This window comes from Tinamus guttatus, unplaced genomic scaffold (assembly GCF_059628265.1).
Source record: "Tinamus guttatus ecotype Peru unplaced genomic scaffold, ASM5962826v1 Tinamus_guttatus_pri_ptg000169l, whole genome shotgun sequence".
In the NCBI taxonomy this organism is placed as follows: Eukaryota; Metazoa; Chordata; class Aves; order Tinamiformes; family Tinamidae; genus Tinamus; species Tinamus guttatus.
The window spans coordinates 458,062-476,991 of record NW_028288703.1 but is presented as its reverse complement, the minus strand read 5'-3'; the positions used below and the strand labels follow the sequence as shown (position 1 = coordinate 476,991).

At 38.4% G+C, this 18,930-nt stretch overlaps 1 protein-coding gene across 2 annotated transcripts in view; it reads right to left on the bottom strand.

Annotated features, from left to right (window-relative positions):
* PHF2 (PHD finger protein 2) overlaps positions 1 to 18,930 on the bottom strand; it is an 82,376-nt gene that overhangs the window by 13,369 nt on the left and 50,077 nt on the right. For both annotated transcript variants that reach the window (XM_088522871.1, XM_088522869.1), the window contains exons 4-17: positions 17,937 to 18,097; positions 14,944 to 15,085; positions 12,388 to 12,574; positions 11,645 to 11,807; positions 10,743 to 10,830; positions 10,042 to 10,148; positions 8,577 to 8,668; positions 6,732 to 6,821; positions 4,737 to 5,114; positions 3,706 to 3,825; positions 2,367 to 2,485; positions 1,593 to 1,771; positions 1,357 to 1,430; positions 143 to 300 (exon numbers count right to left, since the gene is read on the bottom strand). In XM_088522871.1, the coding sequence (XP_088378997.1) occupies positions 143 to 300; positions 1,357 to 1,430; positions 1,593 to 1,771; positions 2,367 to 2,485; positions 3,706 to 3,825; positions 4,737 to 5,114; positions 6,732 to 6,821; positions 8,577 to 8,668; positions 10,042 to 10,148; positions 10,743 to 10,830; positions 11,645 to 11,807; positions 12,388 to 12,574; positions 14,944 to 15,085; positions 17,937 to 18,097 (2,058 nt within the window). The remainder of the gene's footprint in view (positions 1 to 142; positions 301 to 1,356; positions 1,431 to 1,592; positions 1,772 to 2,366; positions 2,486 to 3,705; positions 3,826 to 4,736; positions 5,115 to 6,731; positions 6,822 to 8,576; positions 8,669 to 10,041; positions 10,149 to 10,742; positions 10,831 to 11,644; positions 11,808 to 12,387; positions 12,575 to 14,943; positions 15,086 to 17,936; positions 18,098 to 18,930) is intronic.

The window sequence follows — 18,930 nt, the reverse complement described above, 5'->3', positions numbered from 1 at the left end:
CAGTGGAGAAAGAGCAGTTACTGAGCTGCAAAATTCACTCTGCCTCACACTCACACAGTGCATATGCATCCTTTCTCCCTTTCCCCATGAAAGGGCAAATGTTCTTTACAGGTAAGAGGAAAAAACATGCCTTTGTGCATACCTGTTGGTGTTATACTCTAAACCCCCAACTTCCTTGCTTGCCTGCAAAAGATCTAGAATTCCTGCTGAACTTCCACTCTCTTTCTTTACTTTCGAGTTACGCCCTGGCTTTGCCTCTGTGTCAATGTGAAGCAAATCTTCATCGGATGAATCATCACTCTGCAAAACCAAGAAAAGGGTCAGAAAAGAAAAACTTAGTTATCCAGAGGGACACAATAGTTTTTGCAGCCTACTGATCTCCTATAGACACAGAGACAGCCTCCCTAATTTGTTCTGCTTAAAAAAAGAAAAGGGACAGGGGACAGGGGAAAGGGCAGGAAAGACACATTATGGCTTAGACTGCCAGTTATTACTCAGTGCAGGAACTGGTCCCCTTCCTCAAACATCTGTCCAGGGGTATATGAGTATGTTCTCCATTGCTCCCTGTGTGCTGTTCTCCAGACTATCTACTGACTGAGACAGGTATAGCTCTGCATGTGCTCTTGAATATCCCCAAATCCCCGAGCCAAACCAGGAGGACACAGATTCCTTAGCTCTTAGGGCCAAACATTATAGGCACCTGCAGTTCTGTGTTCGTCTATTTTACTTTTTATGACTGACTCAGATACTATAACATGGAATTATAATCACCATAGCTGGGCAACACATTTTAGTATGCTGTTTAATTTTCAGCATTAAGCTTCAGAGCTAATGCAAATAAGAGCTAAAAGCAAAATTAAGCCTGTGTTTTTAAGCTTCTTAGAGGCAAGCTATCAGCAGGCACAGTAATGCTGCAAAGACTCTTCTGGTGCTTTAAGGGACGCATGTAAGTATTATACTGAATGAAGGACTTTCTAGATGTGAGCCCATAACAGGCAGAGGAGTCTGCTAAGTGCTAGAAAATAAAGCCTTTAATTAATACCTAACAGATATTAAGGGTTTCCAGTAACATGAAACACCAGTGATGTGACTTCAGTTTAACAAAAGCCTGTACAGAGTCTTTGCTACAGGCATTTACAGTACTGTCCTCTCACCTTTCTTGGGCAGGATGTGGACATGTCTGGTTTGCGATTTAAATTCAGTGGGGACTCTCCCGGGTCACACTGCACATCTACCATTAAGCAAGTCTTAGCAGATTTGGGACAGCATCTGCCAGGCACTTTTCAGTTAAGGCCCCATATATTATTAGAGACTTAGAATGGATGCTGGCTTATGAGAGTTAAAGAATAACCATACCTTGTATGATACCGACTCCACCTTTGGCTTCTTAACAGGAGTATGCTGCAGAGTATCTTTTTTATCTGATAAAACTGGGAAATAAATAAAATAAAATAAAATAAAATAATGGAAGGACTCCCCTTTCTCTTCAAAAAACAGCTCTCAAGCTGCACCTTCAGAAACAACCTAAATACATTTATATTCCACTTACAAACATTACTTAGTTGTATAGGAAAAATAGAAAACATTCTTACAGGGCAGTTCTCTTTTTGTAGTGTTTTTCTTTCTTCTGATTGGAAATTCATCAATTTTTAGTTCACCATCATCTGACACATATTCATACTCATCTCGTACAGGTTTTGCTTTATCTTCTTTAAAATTCTGCAGGGATCCAAACACACTAGTATTCAGCTGGGTTTTGACTCCCTTGGAACTGGAAAAAAAGTTACAAATCAGAAATAATACTCTTTCTGAGTGAAAAACATAGCTTTCTTTACACAAAAATCTCAGTCAACTTGAATACTTTCAGAAATGTCACAGCAATTCAAATCATTTTATAAACACACTTCTGTACCTACCATTTTTACCTTGAAGTATGATGCAATCTAAAATAGTTCTACTGGCTGCAAATAAGATCTTGTTTAAAGCTGTCTCAAAGTATAATACCATATGTGTAATGCACACCAAACATGGAATTCTGGCACACACAGGTTATTTGACAGTTTCTTTAATTTTTTTTCTGAATATTATCTGAACAAGAATATATATACACACACACAGGAAAACTCAAACTAATAAGAACCCAAACTGCCAAAAATTAGATGCAGCCTGTATTTTGAAGGCATTATTTTCAAGCAAACTCCTAGCTTTCAAGATAAATCTTTGCTGTTATGGCCAGAAAAGTTAGATTCTAGATAAAATCAATTCCAGAGGCAAGAACTTTCTGGATAAGTACTTTGACAACAAATAATCACAAAACTTTTTTCCTCTGTTTTTTTAGCTGATTGCATTGCCATATTTTTACTTACCCAAGCAGCTTCTTATTAGCGAAAGAGAATGTAAATTTATTGTCCTTATGTCCTGACAAAGGTGTCTTTTCCAATTTGTGTTCCTCTTCCATTTTTAGTAATGAATCAGGTTTACTGTTCTGAAAAGCAAAAAATACTCGGTAGAATACAATAAAACTAGGCAAACCAATTGTCAGGATTTCAGATTCCTATGTGACTTCAGGCACTTACTGAGTGGCCCAGAGAGAATCTACTCTTCCACAACATGCGGGTAAGTAATTGGGGTAGAGTTTTATTGTGCCCATTCAAGGAGTGCTTCAGCACCAGCTTAACTTTAAGCATTACCTGATGCGAAATTTAAGTGCTCCTCTCTTAAGTTGGTGCAGACTTTGGTAAAATACTAAGCAAGCATTGGAGTGAGTGAGAGCACAGGGCAAGTACCGTGCTGAGCAGCACGGCGCCGCGCAGCTCGGGACAGCATCCAGCCCTCTGCACTGCACTTCCACAGCCAGTCCTGCTTGCTGCTTCCGCACTTTCTGAAGAGCTTGAGTTATAAATTTAATATCAAAGTCTTTCAGTGCAAAGGACGTATTTGATTACTTTTTAAGAATTGTCCTAATACTTTTCTAAGCTGTATTGGCTGGGCAATTAATTGGTGTATTGTCAATCTGATCACATTGACTGTGACTGGTTTTATCACAAAAAAATTAGACCTCTCTGTTGAGGAGAGGAAGTCGGGATCCTAATTAGCTTTTCCCACAAAAGCGGTTTATGCTTTTGTTTTCTTTTAGATAATTTATTTTCAAATATAGGCAAACTCTAGGCAGCAGCTATTTCTGTGAGAAAGATAAATGTCCCCTCGCTGTAAATGGAGCTTGGGAGAAAACTGTTCTTTTGCAGGGATGAATTTTACTAAACTTCCATCAGTTCTCCCGGGAGGGAAGCTTTAAGTTCATATGGCATGATTCAGATTTCATTAACTCTGTATTTACACTGTAATTACTTATTGATTTCTCTGGAACTTCTCCAGATTTAAACTAGTGGAACTAGGTAAGAATAAGGACTACAAACCAGTTCACCACTGAAATATCTTGTTCCTAACTCTGTTCGCAATGGTTTCACCAAGAATAAGGATGGACAATTCTGGACTTGCTTTGAAAAAACAACAAAAAAAATAGTCACACCTCCTTTATCAACAAATATTTGATTATTTTCTGCTCTTTTTTTTTTTTTTTTTTTTTGCTTTAAGAGATGAAAATCAATGGACTGTCCTCTATGTTTAGCTAGCGCCATGACCATTTCCTCATCCTTAATATATCTCTATATTGCAAAATTAGCAGAACTTTACAGGAGACTTTACCTTATATTTCCATTTGGCTTCTGTTTTGCTTTTATTCTGCTCTCGAATTTCAAGCTTCTCCGCCTCATTCTGCTTACTCACAGCTTCCTTACTGGGAACACTTAAAACATTCTTTGTGGCCTGGGGAAAAAAAATAATAATCATGGACTGTTAATGAGGAAGGAGCTCTGTCATATTACCATCATTTTACAGAAATGCATCTGTTTTATCCAGAATATAGCATGAAAATTTTGAAAACTACTCTTCTGACTCATTGTTTTTGACCCAAAATATGAGGTTCAATCAAATATTGGTATTTCAGAAATGCAGAAAATGCATTTTTCCTTATCACAACCTACAAAGTTACTATAAAAAAGTGCTCATCTCCCTGTCCATTGCTCCCTGATGGGTTTCACAAATTGCATACAAACCCCTAGGAAATTCAGGTGCTTTTAGAAAAGTCACATGAATACTTTCTTAGCAAACTGCATACATTAGATTACTGTCAATATATCAGTGAAATTCTGGCCCTGTTGAAGGCAGCAGCAAAATTCACACTGAATTTTGTCAAAAATGACACAAGTCCTACATGAAAAAAAAACAAAAACAAACTATTATTTTACCTTCATTCAGCCTTCCAGAGCAGAATCACACTGAAAAAAGATGCCTCAGAAATGAATTCCTCTGATAACTGATTATGGAAATGCACACCAGAGTGCTAACAACACTTGAACTAGGAAAACAATAGTCCAAGAATAACAAAATGCAATTTCAAGAATTTTTCTTTTAATTTTCACCTCACCTTGTTTTGCAGGGGAACGTGGCAGCGGTTTTCCAGACTGAGCTTGAATCAATGGGTTTCTTGGAGGCCCCATATTAAAGGAATAACTATGCAAGAATCAAAGCAAACCAAACCCAAATGACAAGCTGGTATCTACAAGGCTCTCCTTTGTTTCAGAGGAGCCAAAATTGCACACTTTGCTGATTCCTTTTTTATTTCCACAGGATCTAAAGAGAGATTTGGTCCCCACTGAGGGTGAAACGTGACCCACCTTGCCCTTCTTTGGTGTCTCGATCTTGGTCAGCGCCTCCTTCGTGTGTGCCTCCAGCAGGTCGAGGTTGGGGATGGCTGGTGGCGGACTCTCCTTCACCTTCTTGCCTTTCTTCTTTCCTTCTCCCTTGACTTTTGGTGTTTTGGGAGGCTTAGGGGGTTTTGGTGGCTTGGGGGGTTTGGGGGGCTTGGATGGCTTCAGTTGTTTAGGGGTTTTCACAGTTTTTGGAGTCTTTTTTTTGGGGACTTTCTCTACAGGTGGGGGAGGAGATGGAGGTGTCACTTGGACAGGTGATGGAGCCTCCTCCTTCTCCACAGGACAGATCTCCTCAGCATTTGTGTTGGCACTCGTGTCTGCTTTGCCGGCTTTCGAAGCATTCTGTAATGCAACAGAAGAGGAGAACACATTTAGAGTCCTCCTCTAAAGACACTAACCCAGCACAGATCCCACTTCCAAGCTGCTTTTATTGCTCTTGGAGACCAATGGATGCTAAAGGGTTGCAAGAACAGCTTGGAACTGAAATTAGACAAGACACATCCTTTTAACAGTGATTTTTTAACCCCTGGAATGAGACTTGTGTGATTAACATTGGAAATTTTAAAGCCAAGATAGGATGTTTCCGTAAAAGGTACACTCAGCTGCAAAAAGTAACTAAGTCTGCCAAGTCCTAGGGGTGGTGATATGCAGGAAGTTGAACAAAATGATCATAACTGTGTATCCTGGCACTAAAAATAACTTGTAATTATGGAAACATTCGGCAAGAGAAAGGGTCGCTTAATTAAAAGGTCTCTAAAAAAAATACAAAAAAGAAACTGGTACCCCAGAAACTTACCCAGTGCTATTTACCTGAATAGAAACACTTAGTGCTGTTATTTGTATATTAAAAGGTACTTTATTTTCCTAAAATATTATATTTGCAATACAACACTTGTCCAGGTGGGAGGCAACAACCAGTCAAACAATCAGCTGTGCTGCATGCACAGAGAAGTCATGTTGCATCCAGACACAACCATTAAACAAGCGATGTAAAGAGCTCGTATTGTGTACCGGGCTCTAGATTTTTGTTCCTCGAGACATCGCATACAAACGTATGTATAAAAACAATGGTCTTCTGCTTAAAATACTAATCAGTTTGGACTTGAGCCGTTTTAAGTTGATTCAGCTGTGATAAATGCAGTAGAACCATGTTTAATGCCTCCAGGTAAAATAAGCAGTAAAATAGCTGCTCAATTAAAATTAACACTGGCTAATTAAAAAGAAATTATTTTCACAGAATCACATTTTCTGTTTAACTTGCCATTCTGACCATCAGAAAATGTACAGTTTACACCAAAGAGGATAAAAGGATGAGAGAGATTTCAGTTACCAAGTCCTAGGATGGCGTTAGGAAAGGGTTGCACTGCAGCACTATGTCTTCCCCAAACCCAGCTGAGTTATTGCCATCTTTCACTGTCACACACAGGCACCAAGTGCAATGCAGCACTTACTGGGTGATATCCCCATGTAACCCCTTTATTTATAATTAGTATCACGCTTGCTATAACAAATTTACCTAGAAACCAGCCAAGAATGAGACCCTGCACAGGATAGACTGAATAAGCAGCGTCATGGACAGGACTGGTGAACAGCAGCCACCAGACCGTGACCACGACCTGCACAGTGGCAATAGCAGTCTTTGAAGTCTACTCTATTTCTGGGTTGGGATAGGCTAAAGAGAAACCCAAAGCCTGAAGGAAGCAGGGAATGTGGCCAGTCCAACTACAAAAAATGTGTGAGAAGGAGTTAGGGCAGGAAGAGGGCAAACAGGAGCCCAGAACATGTGGTCTGTCAACCACGGACAGGTCCTGAGCAGTAACTCTACTGCTAAATCTTACAGCAGTTCTGTTATGAACAGAGTGGGGAAAAAAGAAGATTAATTTATTTCAAGTCTTCCATTTTATAGCCTAGTATATTAAAAATGCATGTGTCAGTTAATATTATGAAAAGAGCACAAACCTCACTTAATCTTATTTCTTTGGCAAGATCCTTGATAAGCTGTGCTGGTTTGAAGTTTTCTGGTAGTTCATCTTCATGCTCTGCTAAAGCCTAAAACAGAACAAAGCCAAGGTGTTGTTTCTGTGCACACCTTTTGCAAATATACAAAACAACTCATTAAGTGACACATCAGTATTTCTCTTATGGAAGAATAAGGAAAAAATAAGGAAAAAATGCACTTTTCCTCTCATCAGTGTGTTTTGCTGCTCCCTCAAGACAACTACTTACAAAGTCAGTAGCCTTTTTCAGATATTATCAACCACATTTTTGCAACTGTAACATCACTCTGCTTATCCCCTCATATGAGATTCTGAGGAATTTATTCTCTACCCCTGCAAGGAGGGTTTGTCTTGGGATGGAGTCTCCAGTGAATATAACAGGCATAAACCTAATCAGCAGAGCAGTTTGAGAGAGTTCTCTGGCAGGACTAGCAACATTTGCATTCACATGACATGTTATAATATTCAAAGTTTAAGGTTATCCAACTGCCAACACGGTCTGACTTCCTTTGGCTTAGTATTTAACATCTGCTTAGCAGGTGGAAAAATAAACAGGGTGACATGGAGAAAGAGGCTTCCATGTCATTTATTTTTTTTCAGTGACGCAACAGTCGGATGGTGCTAACTGCTATAGGAAACGAGGGAATGGCTCTGAGTTCAGGCTCAAACACTACCCTTTTACTGTAGGCAGCAGCCAAGTCCCTAACTATATTTAAATCTGGGAGAGCCACCCAACAGGCCTAAACAGTGAATGGGACATTGAACTCAGTGCCTTTTCTCTCCTCAAACATCTGAAAATCTTAAAGCTGCACAGATCTTACGTTGAAAATTTGGGATTCTTCAGCTATGCTGTGATGTGCCTGAAAATTCAACAGCTCTGCTTAAGGAAGGGAGCAAGCAAACTGGCAAGCAAATTAATCTCATACGTGCAGTTATGAAATGGTCACATCCAGCAGTCATTACTCGGCAGTCCATAAAAGCATGCTGAATGATGAGTATTTTACCGCATTTCTATTGTAAGCTATGCTTATAATGGGAATAGGGATGTCTTTAGCTTTCAGTTGACTGCAGGAAAAATTATATTTCAGAAATCTCTGCTGGTGGGAAAAGTCTCCCTGACAAGATCATTTTGCAAGAGCTGTTTGAAAAGGATTTTATCTTTCAGCATGAATTTCATATTCATTACCAATCCATCACATACCCTTCAGCTGACTGCACTGGCTTGTTTAGTGTAGGAGGAAACACTACGGCATGTTTCTTTTTTTTTTCCAGATGAAATAAATCAAGGAATTACCAATGAACTGAAAAATGCTGCTCTGATTTACACTGGTTGATGTTAAAAATTGTCAAAATCACTTTAACATTTACACTTCTGGGGAGAACTCCTATAGTGGATGTTAAAAAGAATAGATAAACACAAATCATAAATGGAGCAAAACCAGGTATGGTAAAAGAAAGAAGCAGCCGAGGAAAACACAACGATATAGAGCATGTACAACTGTAAGATTGGTGCTGCTCACGATGTTCCTCATGATGCGTCTTCCCCTCTGCATCACAGTGTAAATTTATAGCAGGTCAGTAGTTAATCAAAGCTTTCTTAAAACTCTAGTAGTACCCTTTTTTTCTGCTGAGTCCTCATGTAGCACTATGAGTTCCCAACTGTCTTCCTCCTTTCCTTCTCCTTTCTCCCGGTCTCTACTCTTTGGGATTCTAGAACTACCTGTTTTGCTATGGAGACACTATTTGTTCTAGTGTTTGTTCTCTGTTCCAGTGACTGACAAACCCATCAAATCCAGTCTTTTCCTACCTGTTTTTTAGTCCATGACCTGAAAGCACCGTTGAGAATTTTTGCTCCTTGGAGTAAATGAGCAGGAGGCTGTTGCCCAGCTTTGTGCAAACCTAAGGAGAGGAAAAAACAGTGCTATTCAACCATTGGGAACTACAGTTGTTTTACATAAATTCCTTAATTTGAAGAAGATCACTACAAAGGTGTCTCTGTTATAATTTGATGACAATAAGGTGTGTATTTCCTGGGTCATAAATCCAACTCAGCCTTTCTATGTTGTGTTCCTATGAGTATGTCTACATTGGAAATCATTCAAGTTCCTATAACGGTCATATACTCAAACTAGCTTCCATGTTCACACATCCTAGACTGAGAAATAAAAAGTCACTGCCAAAGGTTTGTTCTTTCTGTCTAGAAAAAAAGAAAAGAAAAGAAAAGAAAAGAAAAGAAAAGAAAAGAAAAGAAAAGAAAAGAAAAGAAAAGAAAAGAAAAGAAAAGAAAAGAAAAGAAAAGAAAAGAAAAGAAAAGAAAAGAAAAGAAAAGAAAAGAAAAGAAAAGAAAAGGAGCAAGTATCAATATGTGGGAACAAAGGCTATACTGAGCAACATATTCTACTCTTTTGTGAGTGCAAGATTATCTAAACTTTCCTTTTTTAAAAATGTTTTTGTTCAGAGTTGGTCACAAGGGGGCCCCCTTCTAGGATACACTCAGAGGAGTTGGTTAACTTATGAACTAATTACAAACGAATCTGGGAAGTTTCTGTAGACAAATTCTGTAAAGAGAAACAAAGACAAAAGCAAAGGCAGCCTCCATCTTTAACACACACACATATGTGGATGTTTGGATGAACTCTGATCCAAATAACAACAAAAAAGCCCAAACTCTGAACCTGATTTAGAAGATAGTGAGTTTCATAGAGAACTTCGCTTTAATTCTTCATGCTCCAGCCACATCACTGATGGTAATATGAACTCATGTATATGTGACTGGCCCATGTATTTCCACCAAATCAGAAAAAAGTATGACAAAAGGAGATACTACTCAATATTCTTTGTGCTGACACATTGTTGACAACATTAGGTTGAAAATAGGAATCCAAATCTGATAGGCAACTAAAGACTTTCACTATCAAACATAAATAGTTGATTACAACATTATTTGCTTCTGAGGCAATTTAAATGCATTTTATGACAATGACAAAACCTTCGCTTGGGCATAGATAAGAAGGACAGGCAAGGTCCTTACCAGAGTAAGGCGGCAGACCAGTCTGGCAAGTCCTGTCATATCATAGCACTAGGGCAGGCAAGCTCTATTTCATGAGACACTTTTAAACTTCCCAGCTATATTTCTCCTGACTGATGTTAAAGTAAAATCTTCAAATACTAACAAGAATGATTTTGGCCTTCATCCACAGAAATTAAGAGCAATGCTTTTCACATCCTCAAAGTTAAGCAAACAAGGCAAGCAAAATAAAACGCCATTTTACCTTTGAATGTCTCTAGTAGATGCTTTCCCATATACCAACATGCAGTCTCAAAGTTTGGAAACTGGGTCAGACTGACAATTTTCAATCGTCTTTCTACTTCATATGCCCTGCAATACAAAGCAAAATGAACATAGCGCATAGCAGGTCACAAGCACACAGCACAGTGAAAAGCTCTGCTAATGAACATTTTGCACTGCTTCATTTCCTTGCGCTTTTTTCTGATTATTCTGGCATTAGACTAAAAGGGTGAAATAAAACAATCCTAGTAAAAAACTGTAAGAAGTAGATATAAGATTTATTGCACTCTTTGCCTAGCAGCAGTAAAGGACAACTTCTACTGCCTAATACCAGGAAAAGAGGCCAACAGGGCAGGTTAGGACTTATTCAGAAGATGAATAGCAAGTTCTAAGCTAGACCTCCTTGATGGTTTTTAACTGCCTTCCTTTGGGATTTGGCCACATCCGTGGCCACCTCCCACGTCCTTCCATGCTCTACGTGCTAAGTGTAAGGACTCCCTAAGGATACCTCAGCGCGACAGAGCACAGTCGAAGGGGGGAAAACATCGGTACTCTTTCCAAAACCATCCAGCAGGGTTACACCAAAAACTTGACTGCAAATGTCAGCTAATTATTAGGCAAGAGAATGGGTAATTTATTAAAAACTGAAGCTCAATCTAAATTCAAGTTTTAGAGACAGATTACCTCATCTGCATTTCAACACTTAGACTATGTAGAAAATGTCCTGCAAAGGCTAGGCAGTCTATGGGCGTCAGAGTTGCATAAATCCACCCTGAAAGAGAAAGAAAAGAGTCTTGAGAATAAAAACTGGATTCATAATAATTTTTTTTTCTTCTCATAACAAGATATTTGCATCTCACTTAGTTACTAACTTCATAGATACCAATGGGGCTCCTCTGTCCAATTCAGCACTAGAACTTCACAGGTTTAAAACAAACAAGAGAAAAAATTCAACCTTATTTTGCACAATACAAAAAGTAGTCCAGGAAGTTGCGAAGTCCCAGGACTACCTTCAAGTGTGGCAAGATAAAATAGACAGAAAGGAAGGTGACATATTGCTCAGAGTGCCATCGCCGTACCCAGCAACCCAATGAATCTGGGACAGGCTCATCTTCGGCCTCATGGGGAACGATAATGTACAGCCAGCCTGGCACCTCTAGCCCCTTAGGGTCATTGGGAACCAACGGCTGTGAAAAGGGTTTTGTGGGGCAGGTCACAACAAGCAAGTGATTCAACATGAGTTCTCTGTGGGATACTGTGGCAAAACATGCCAGTGTCATTCTTGGACACAGAAAGACAGGACTCTTGAGTTACTTCAACTCGACTCGAAGAAGAGTGAAACGCCCTATTGACTGTATTTTGTAAACATTGATGATATATTGAAAGAAAACAGAAAAACATCTGATTTTTTTTGTAAGCATATGAAATGAAACTTCTGAGAATTGGACTTCAGTCTAATTCTAGACTGGATTCAGTCTAGTCAGAGAAAGGGCACGTGTTCATATCACATTCTTTCAATAGTTTCGAGATGCCATTTCAGTATTTCTAAAGCAAATGGAAAACGTCACCTTTAACAGCCTACTCACCTGATGGAATGAAGAGTGTCTGTCCTTGTTTAACTGTGCATTTGTAACATTTATCTACTTGGTCTGCAAAAAACATTTCACTGTGGTTTGCTGCTGATTGCCAGCGTTCATAAAGAGAAATATTTGCAGAAGCTGGTTTGATAAGGTAAAATATTTTTTCTCCCTGAATTAGAAAAGAGGCAATTAGCAAAGAGGAGTCAAAACGAAGCAACACCGCACTGATATGGACACAAAATTACTCGCATATATAAAAATAAATATTATATATGTAATAGTTTTAATTATACATACATATATAGTAATATTTAAATAAAATTTGCTAGTCAGTTTTGTACAGAACCATTGAAATAATGAATTGACTAGCTGATCACACTTGTTCAGATTCCTGTGACAGCTGTCAATGGCATTAAATTCTGTTACCCTGAATTGCAGGATTAATATGTGCCAGATTTTAGAAAGACATGCATGTGTGGAAGTTACTGAAGAAATACTCATATTCTACTATAGTGAGAATACACAGGCAACTTTGCATGACAAGATGCTTCTTTGCTCTGCAGAATCTAACAGGATTGAGCCTATACCCACCTACAGCACTTGAGACTCTACACATTTCTCCTGGCTACAATTGGATCTTGGGAAAAAACATGGAGAGGACATGAATCCTAAGGAGAATTTTAGGAAGGTCTCAGGATATAACATTTAGTATGTTACCAGATATTCCACGAAAAAAAAAGAATCCTCACCTTCAGGACATGGTACCAAGCAGATGCTCCCCCAGAATCTATGTGGAAATCTGTGTAGCTGTCCTTCACACAGATCAGGCAGTACTTGGTGGCTTTTGGTTTAGCCAGAAGAGCATCATCAGGCCAATAGTTTTCCACCCATGACAACTTCTTAACTATATCTGGAGGCTCCACAAAACTGGACATCCTTTACAGAGAGAATTAAAAACGAATAGTCAGCTTTTTTAAAAAAATGAATGCAATAAGTCTGATACAATGAAAAGTTGAGTCTGATTCTCATATCTGTATGACAGTCTGAACTCCATAAGTATTAGTTGGAGTTCCCTGCTCTTCATTTAGACTGCAGCAATTCAGAAAATCTGTGAGTCAAATAGAAATGAAATCTTCTCTTAAGCATAATGTTTTGGCAAGGATTCATTGATTTGCCACAGTAGCAGTATGATAAGGTATTTGCGGTTTGTATTTTTCTAGGTCCTACCTACTGCTATGTCAGCTCAGTTGCCAATACACTGCATCATCCCCACTTCTCAAAGTACCTTCAGAAGAACAACTGAAAAGGAGGCATTCTTGTAAAAATGGTCTGTTAAATCTTAAATATTAATATTTAACTTGCACATTTTAAGACTTCTAAGCTTTTTTCTGATGGTGACAATCATAGTGATCTTTTTTTTAGACTGATTACACTTCATGAAAAACTCTAAAGCAAGAAAAAGTGTAATTTGGGTTGATCATTTGAATCTATTCAAATCATGGCAAGGACAATATACTGGCAAAATGAAAAGGTAATAAAGGTAATGTAAGTATTTCATCTCAAATAAGATGCAATAAACTTTATATTTTAGTGGTATGAAATTTGGACCAATACAGACAATACACAGAAGGGATGAAGATGTACTGCTAGAAAATTTTAAATCTACTTCAGTGAGAGTATCTGCACTTCAGCTTAAAATTAAGTGCTCCCACCAGTCATTTAGGCTCACTGTCAAATACTGATAACAATAGCACTATTTAAAAAGGCACGGAAAGATGAAGCACTGTATTCAATTAAAATGTTACTGTCTATGTTAAGAAATAAAATATTTGCTAGTTAATGTCTAAATCAGCAGCATATGAGTGACAGCTCCAGCAGTCCTTAAGAACAAAAGATCCTCATTTATTCTGCAATAGTAGCAGAAAGCTAAAAAATCTCTACTGAAAATTTTGGTAATATTTCAAGCTTCTGATCACTATAGATGCTTTCTGCAGAAATGGGTATAAACTACTAAAATGCTAACTACAAGGCTAAAAGTTATGACTTTAAAAATAAATGATCATTCTAATTCCTCACCATCAAACATCAAAGGTTTTTTAGATTAATGTAAGCCTTCTTGCTAGAAGAGAATGCTTCCCCTCCAAAAAAAACACTCTTTATTTCTTTTTCTCCATTGTCCACTCTTATTTTTTTTAATTTCTTTCATTTTTTTTGTGTAGCATTTGTATAAAGAACTTTGCTCCATAGTATGCTTTGTTTCTAGAAGCACTAGTTACCCAGAAGGACTAGAAGGACTGTAAAAAGGATTACATTATTTACGCATCTGCCTTGTTCAAGTGATAAAAAAAAAGCTATATAAAGCACACGGCAAAAAGTAATCATTTTTATTCTTAGTCATTTTGCTAATTAATTGTCTTATTAAAAGAATGCAGTATAAAACTTGAGGAGAAGAGTAGATTTCCTATTGTGGAGGAGAGGTAAAATTCGCACAGTCGTTACCACTACATCTAGCTCACTGCGTCACTGAAGTACCTTAGCTTCAAATTCAGAGTTATTGTGCATATAGTTTACACACACACAACAACTTTCTGTTGTGCTGTTAGCACCATTTTCATTCTGGATTACAGTCATACAAATTGCAGGTTAATTTTTAAAAGCACTTAAATTAGAACATTTATAGTTAGCATACAATTACAAATTACAATTATTCTGCAGTTATTTTCATTAAAAGAGGCCCAGAGAAATGTTATGCCACACCTAAAACCATACCTTGTCCACTTACGTGGTCTCCATAACGCTAAATGGAAATGGATTTCTAAAGGCTATATATGATACAATCAAAATTACCATTACTCATTACCACTGTTCTAGAAATAGCATGCTCTGCTCACTGCTGCACAACACAAAGAAAAATGCTCTGAGGACATCACTGTGTTAAAAGATCACTGAAAGCTGGGGAAAGGCTTATGTTACTCTACATGCATCAAAATTCCCATCTCATCCCATCACTGAAAAGATAAGATAAACCTGAGAGGTACCAAAATGTTCTATTGTGGTGTATGAACGCTGGTGATATGCTGCCCACTACATACCAATCTCCTATAGTTAGTAGAACTTTCACTTCCACATTTTGTATAGACAATGCAGAGAAGAGTTTGAGCAACAAGAAAGCAGCATTCCAAGCTTAAGACAGTATTTCCTAAAGAGAGAATGCCAATGGAGAAGGAAGAGGCTGTTCAAACTCCATCAGCGAGACCTGGTGAAGTATCCAGCCATCTCACCATGCAGTGAGCTGGACAACTTACCTAGTGTCTGAGAACTCCAGGTTAGTCACATTGAGGACTCTTTTCCTGTTTGTACTGTAGTAGTAATCAACAAATTCCTTTAGCTTCATCTTGCAGTCTTTCTGTTTGGTGACATCAGTGACATCAACACTTCTCTCTGGTCCTAAAAATTAATTCAATAAAAAAAGAGATTAAAGGGCAGCCTTATTTGGCCCATTTTATATCTTATGGGTAAGTTAATATTGCAATTCAATCTTTTTATTTTCTGATCATATTTTTGTGTGTGAGTGTATACATATATAGATACATACACATTTTTTTGCCCCATGGTATTGATTTCTATAGTTTTTATATGAAAATTACTAATGTTACTTTGAATCTATTCACTTCATCACAGAATTCATGCTCAGTGACAACTATATGCAAATACTTAGAATTCCACAAAGTGAGTCCTACCTCCACCCTGCTGTAAAACTCCTGTGATCATAGTGCAATACCATAGAGCATACCTTGTCAAACTCATTTTTCAAAAACATTGATTCCATTATTCTCTAGTCAAGATTTTATTTATGAAATCTATAAATGAGGAGAAAATTTTTCATTTAAAAATGATATTATTTCAGGTGCCCCATGAAAGCATTGACCTTTTGTTGTTTTACTTAACATTACATCAAACCAAAATCCACCCGCTCTGTATTTGAATCCAAGGAATAAGCTGCTAGTACTTGCACATTTTCCCTGACAACTTGTCAACAACAGCTTGGATACAAATCTCCGGAGTTAATACTAATGGTATTAATCAATTAGATCAGTAGAGTTTTATCCAGGGGAAACCAGAGGAGACATGGAGAAAGTCAGAGCCTTAGGAAGAGTGACTGTGTCTAAGCACCTTCTCTTATCCCTTTCTGCAAGGAAAGCATCCGTCCAGACTTTCCTCTCTTCAGTTTTAATTGGCCTTACTTTCCCTCTTCCAGAGTTTCATTCATCACTTTCTTACATTAGGAGAGAGAGGAAATAATTTTTTGTTGCTGCTGTTGTCAATTCTCTTTTTTCCAGAACAGAATGCCAGCACAGTAATGAGGTACTTGGCAGCCTCATCTTCTCCGTTCTGTCCTCTGCCACTTACTTGAGATTGTCTCTAAAAGACACTCTAGAACAAATGTAACAAACTACAAAACACTAAAGCAGTTCTTGCCTGGGAAATCTCACTGAAGGCAACTAACCACAGGGAGGTTACACCAGAGCAGATTTGTTCCACTCACTTTAAAGTCTGGTGCCAACTTTAGAATAATCTGTGTTCTTCTCTTTGGCTTTTCACTAACTTTATGTTTGTTTGTTTGTTTTGTTTTGCAGGGGCATATTATTTCAGCTAGAGGCTGAGAAAAAGCCAGCAGATGCCTGAGGAACACCTCTGTCAAACAACAAAATCTGCTACATATAGCAGATGGGCAAGGAAAATACATTTCCTGGAAAGAAAATGGGAGAGACAACAATAAAATTAGGTCTTGAATTCTCTGTTATTCGTAGTTATCTCACTGCACCCAATCACTGCAAAAAGGAATGGAGATGGACAGGAGCACCCGTGGCTGCTGGTAGTCCCCATCAGTTTGGGGACATGGCCAATGGCCTGGGAAGGCCGATATGGAAAGGTCACAGACTTTGCAAGGGAAACACAGACGTATATGTTAGAGCAGCAGTCATGGCTCTGAGGGGATGATAAGTTGCCAGAATACTGGGAGGAGAGAAAGTCTGACAAAGTGACACAGGAGAGGAGTGAGAAAGAGCAACAGACAAGATCACATAGCAGACAAGTGATCTCATAGCAGTTACATGGCTCCTGGCCAACGTCTTCCGAGGGATGGGATGACATGATAAGCAGAGAGAAGAATGCATGCAATGCCCTGCCCAGGCTGCACACAGGAGCACATCCCAAATGATTAGTAGCAATCAAAAAGCCTCTTTCTATGGACTGGCACCAGGTGTCAAAATGGTCTGCCTTTGCAGAACGGGAATCTCAGTCTAATAAATCTTTCAACGCAAAGCAAGATGGCAGTAATCAATTAAGACCTGGCCTGAAGAAACAATTTTTGGATACTACAATGACTGTTTATCTTAATGGCATTCTCTGGAGTACAATTCGGGCTGGCTTAGGCCCACTGTAAGATAAGCACGTTGGTACAAAAGTGAATTAATTGCTAATTGCAATTTACCATTACAAAATGAAGCTTGAAATCCTCATAGCTCAAGAGGTGATGACAATATTTTACAGTAATATAACCTCCTTCCTAATTTGGCCATAAAATACACATACACTGCCCTTCTTTCCCCTCATGAATGCTCTCTGCAAATTCTTGTGAATAAAGTGCTACCACTTCTACTGTGAAAGGTGACATCCAGCCATGGCAAGCACCACAGTTTCACAGAAAATGTTCCAATATAGTTAGGCTCAGATACCTGACAACCTTCATTAAATTATCCAAAATATTTTTGTTATTTAACATCTAGTTGTCCCTCTACTCTGCAGCTGGCCTGCACTGGAATGTCACCGTTTGATCGCTGAAGAGCCAGGGTTCGCCAAATCCAGTCTTCCCTGGAAGCACCAGAAGATGAGGAATGAGAGCTCTGCCAGCCCAAAGCTGAACAGAGCAAGTGGCTAAAGAGTTCTGCTCCCAAGCACTTGTCAAGGGCCTCATTAAAACAAGTATCAACCAAAACAAACAAACACCAAATTGCTCCCGAGTTGTCTTCCTTCTGTACAGAGGGAATCAAACCGATTTTTACAGAAAGGACAGTTCCAAGATCCCTCCCATTTCTCTCCTTCACTCCTTTCTCCTTTATTCCTCCATTCCCAAGGTGAATTTGAAGTCAAGCTCAAGCAGTTGGCTGGGCATGGCCCTAGAAATGAGTTGAGCACTACTCCGGACAGGGGTGCAAGTTTCCCAACACAGACATAAGTTGAAAAGCAGCAACTGAGCTCCAAACAGCACAAACACTCTTGCTTGCCGGGTACACACCGACGTAGTTTTCAACATCACTGACGTAGAAGGTGGGCGCAGGCACGGACAAACCCAGGCCATCCTTCTTCGGAACGAGGATTGGTTCTGTGAAGCCATTTTCTTCCAAATACTCTGTTGTTAGTTGGCTGCCTGGCAGTTTTGCTACTATATCTTCAGCACTAAAAAATAAACAGTATTTCAATGACAAAGTATTTTCATGCTCAGCTGGCATATTCTACATTTCACTACTGAAAGGGAAAAGTTATGAATAAGCAAGAGTAAGCTGATGTCAGCTATGAGAAGTCACTACTTGCTGATACTGCGTGTGGTTTTGCTCCACTTTTTTGAAGCATCTAGGATATGCTTAGACCTCTATTCTCTTATTTGAAAGTTAAAAGCTTTAATTTTTAGGGGAAAAAAAAAGACCAATTTTTTGAAGTGCAATGGATTCTGGACATCTAGTTCTTAACGTCTTTATAAATGCCATCTATGCTACAATTTTGGTGTATTGCTATAAGTGGCTGTACTAAATACAGGTAAGTACTAAATACTCATGAACTCTGTACTCTGATAACTTGGATCCCCTCCTGGCTAACATCTCATTTCATATATATAGAAACAATATACATTTATTCAAAGTCTACCAATAGCATTTTCAAAATAGCCATTTTCCAATACAGAGATACATGTAATGCCAGCAACTGTAGCCAAAGCATCTATTGGTCACTGAGTGTACAAATTCATGATAGCAACATTTTTTTTGTCATTTTTGGCAGTCCTCAAATAAACAAATTTCCAACAAAATATTTAAAAATTCTTAAGTCTTGGAAAATTCAGAGCTCTTGGAATTAGCTCTTGGAAAAACAGAGCTAAAGATCAGTAGTTGCCTTGTATTATTAGGCTACATGGTGTTTTCTGCTCTCATTCAGACCTGCTCAGCTCAGGTGTCAAACAACATTTTAGTAGCACTTTGTGCTCTTTTTTTTTTTTTTTTTTTTTTTTTTTAACAGGC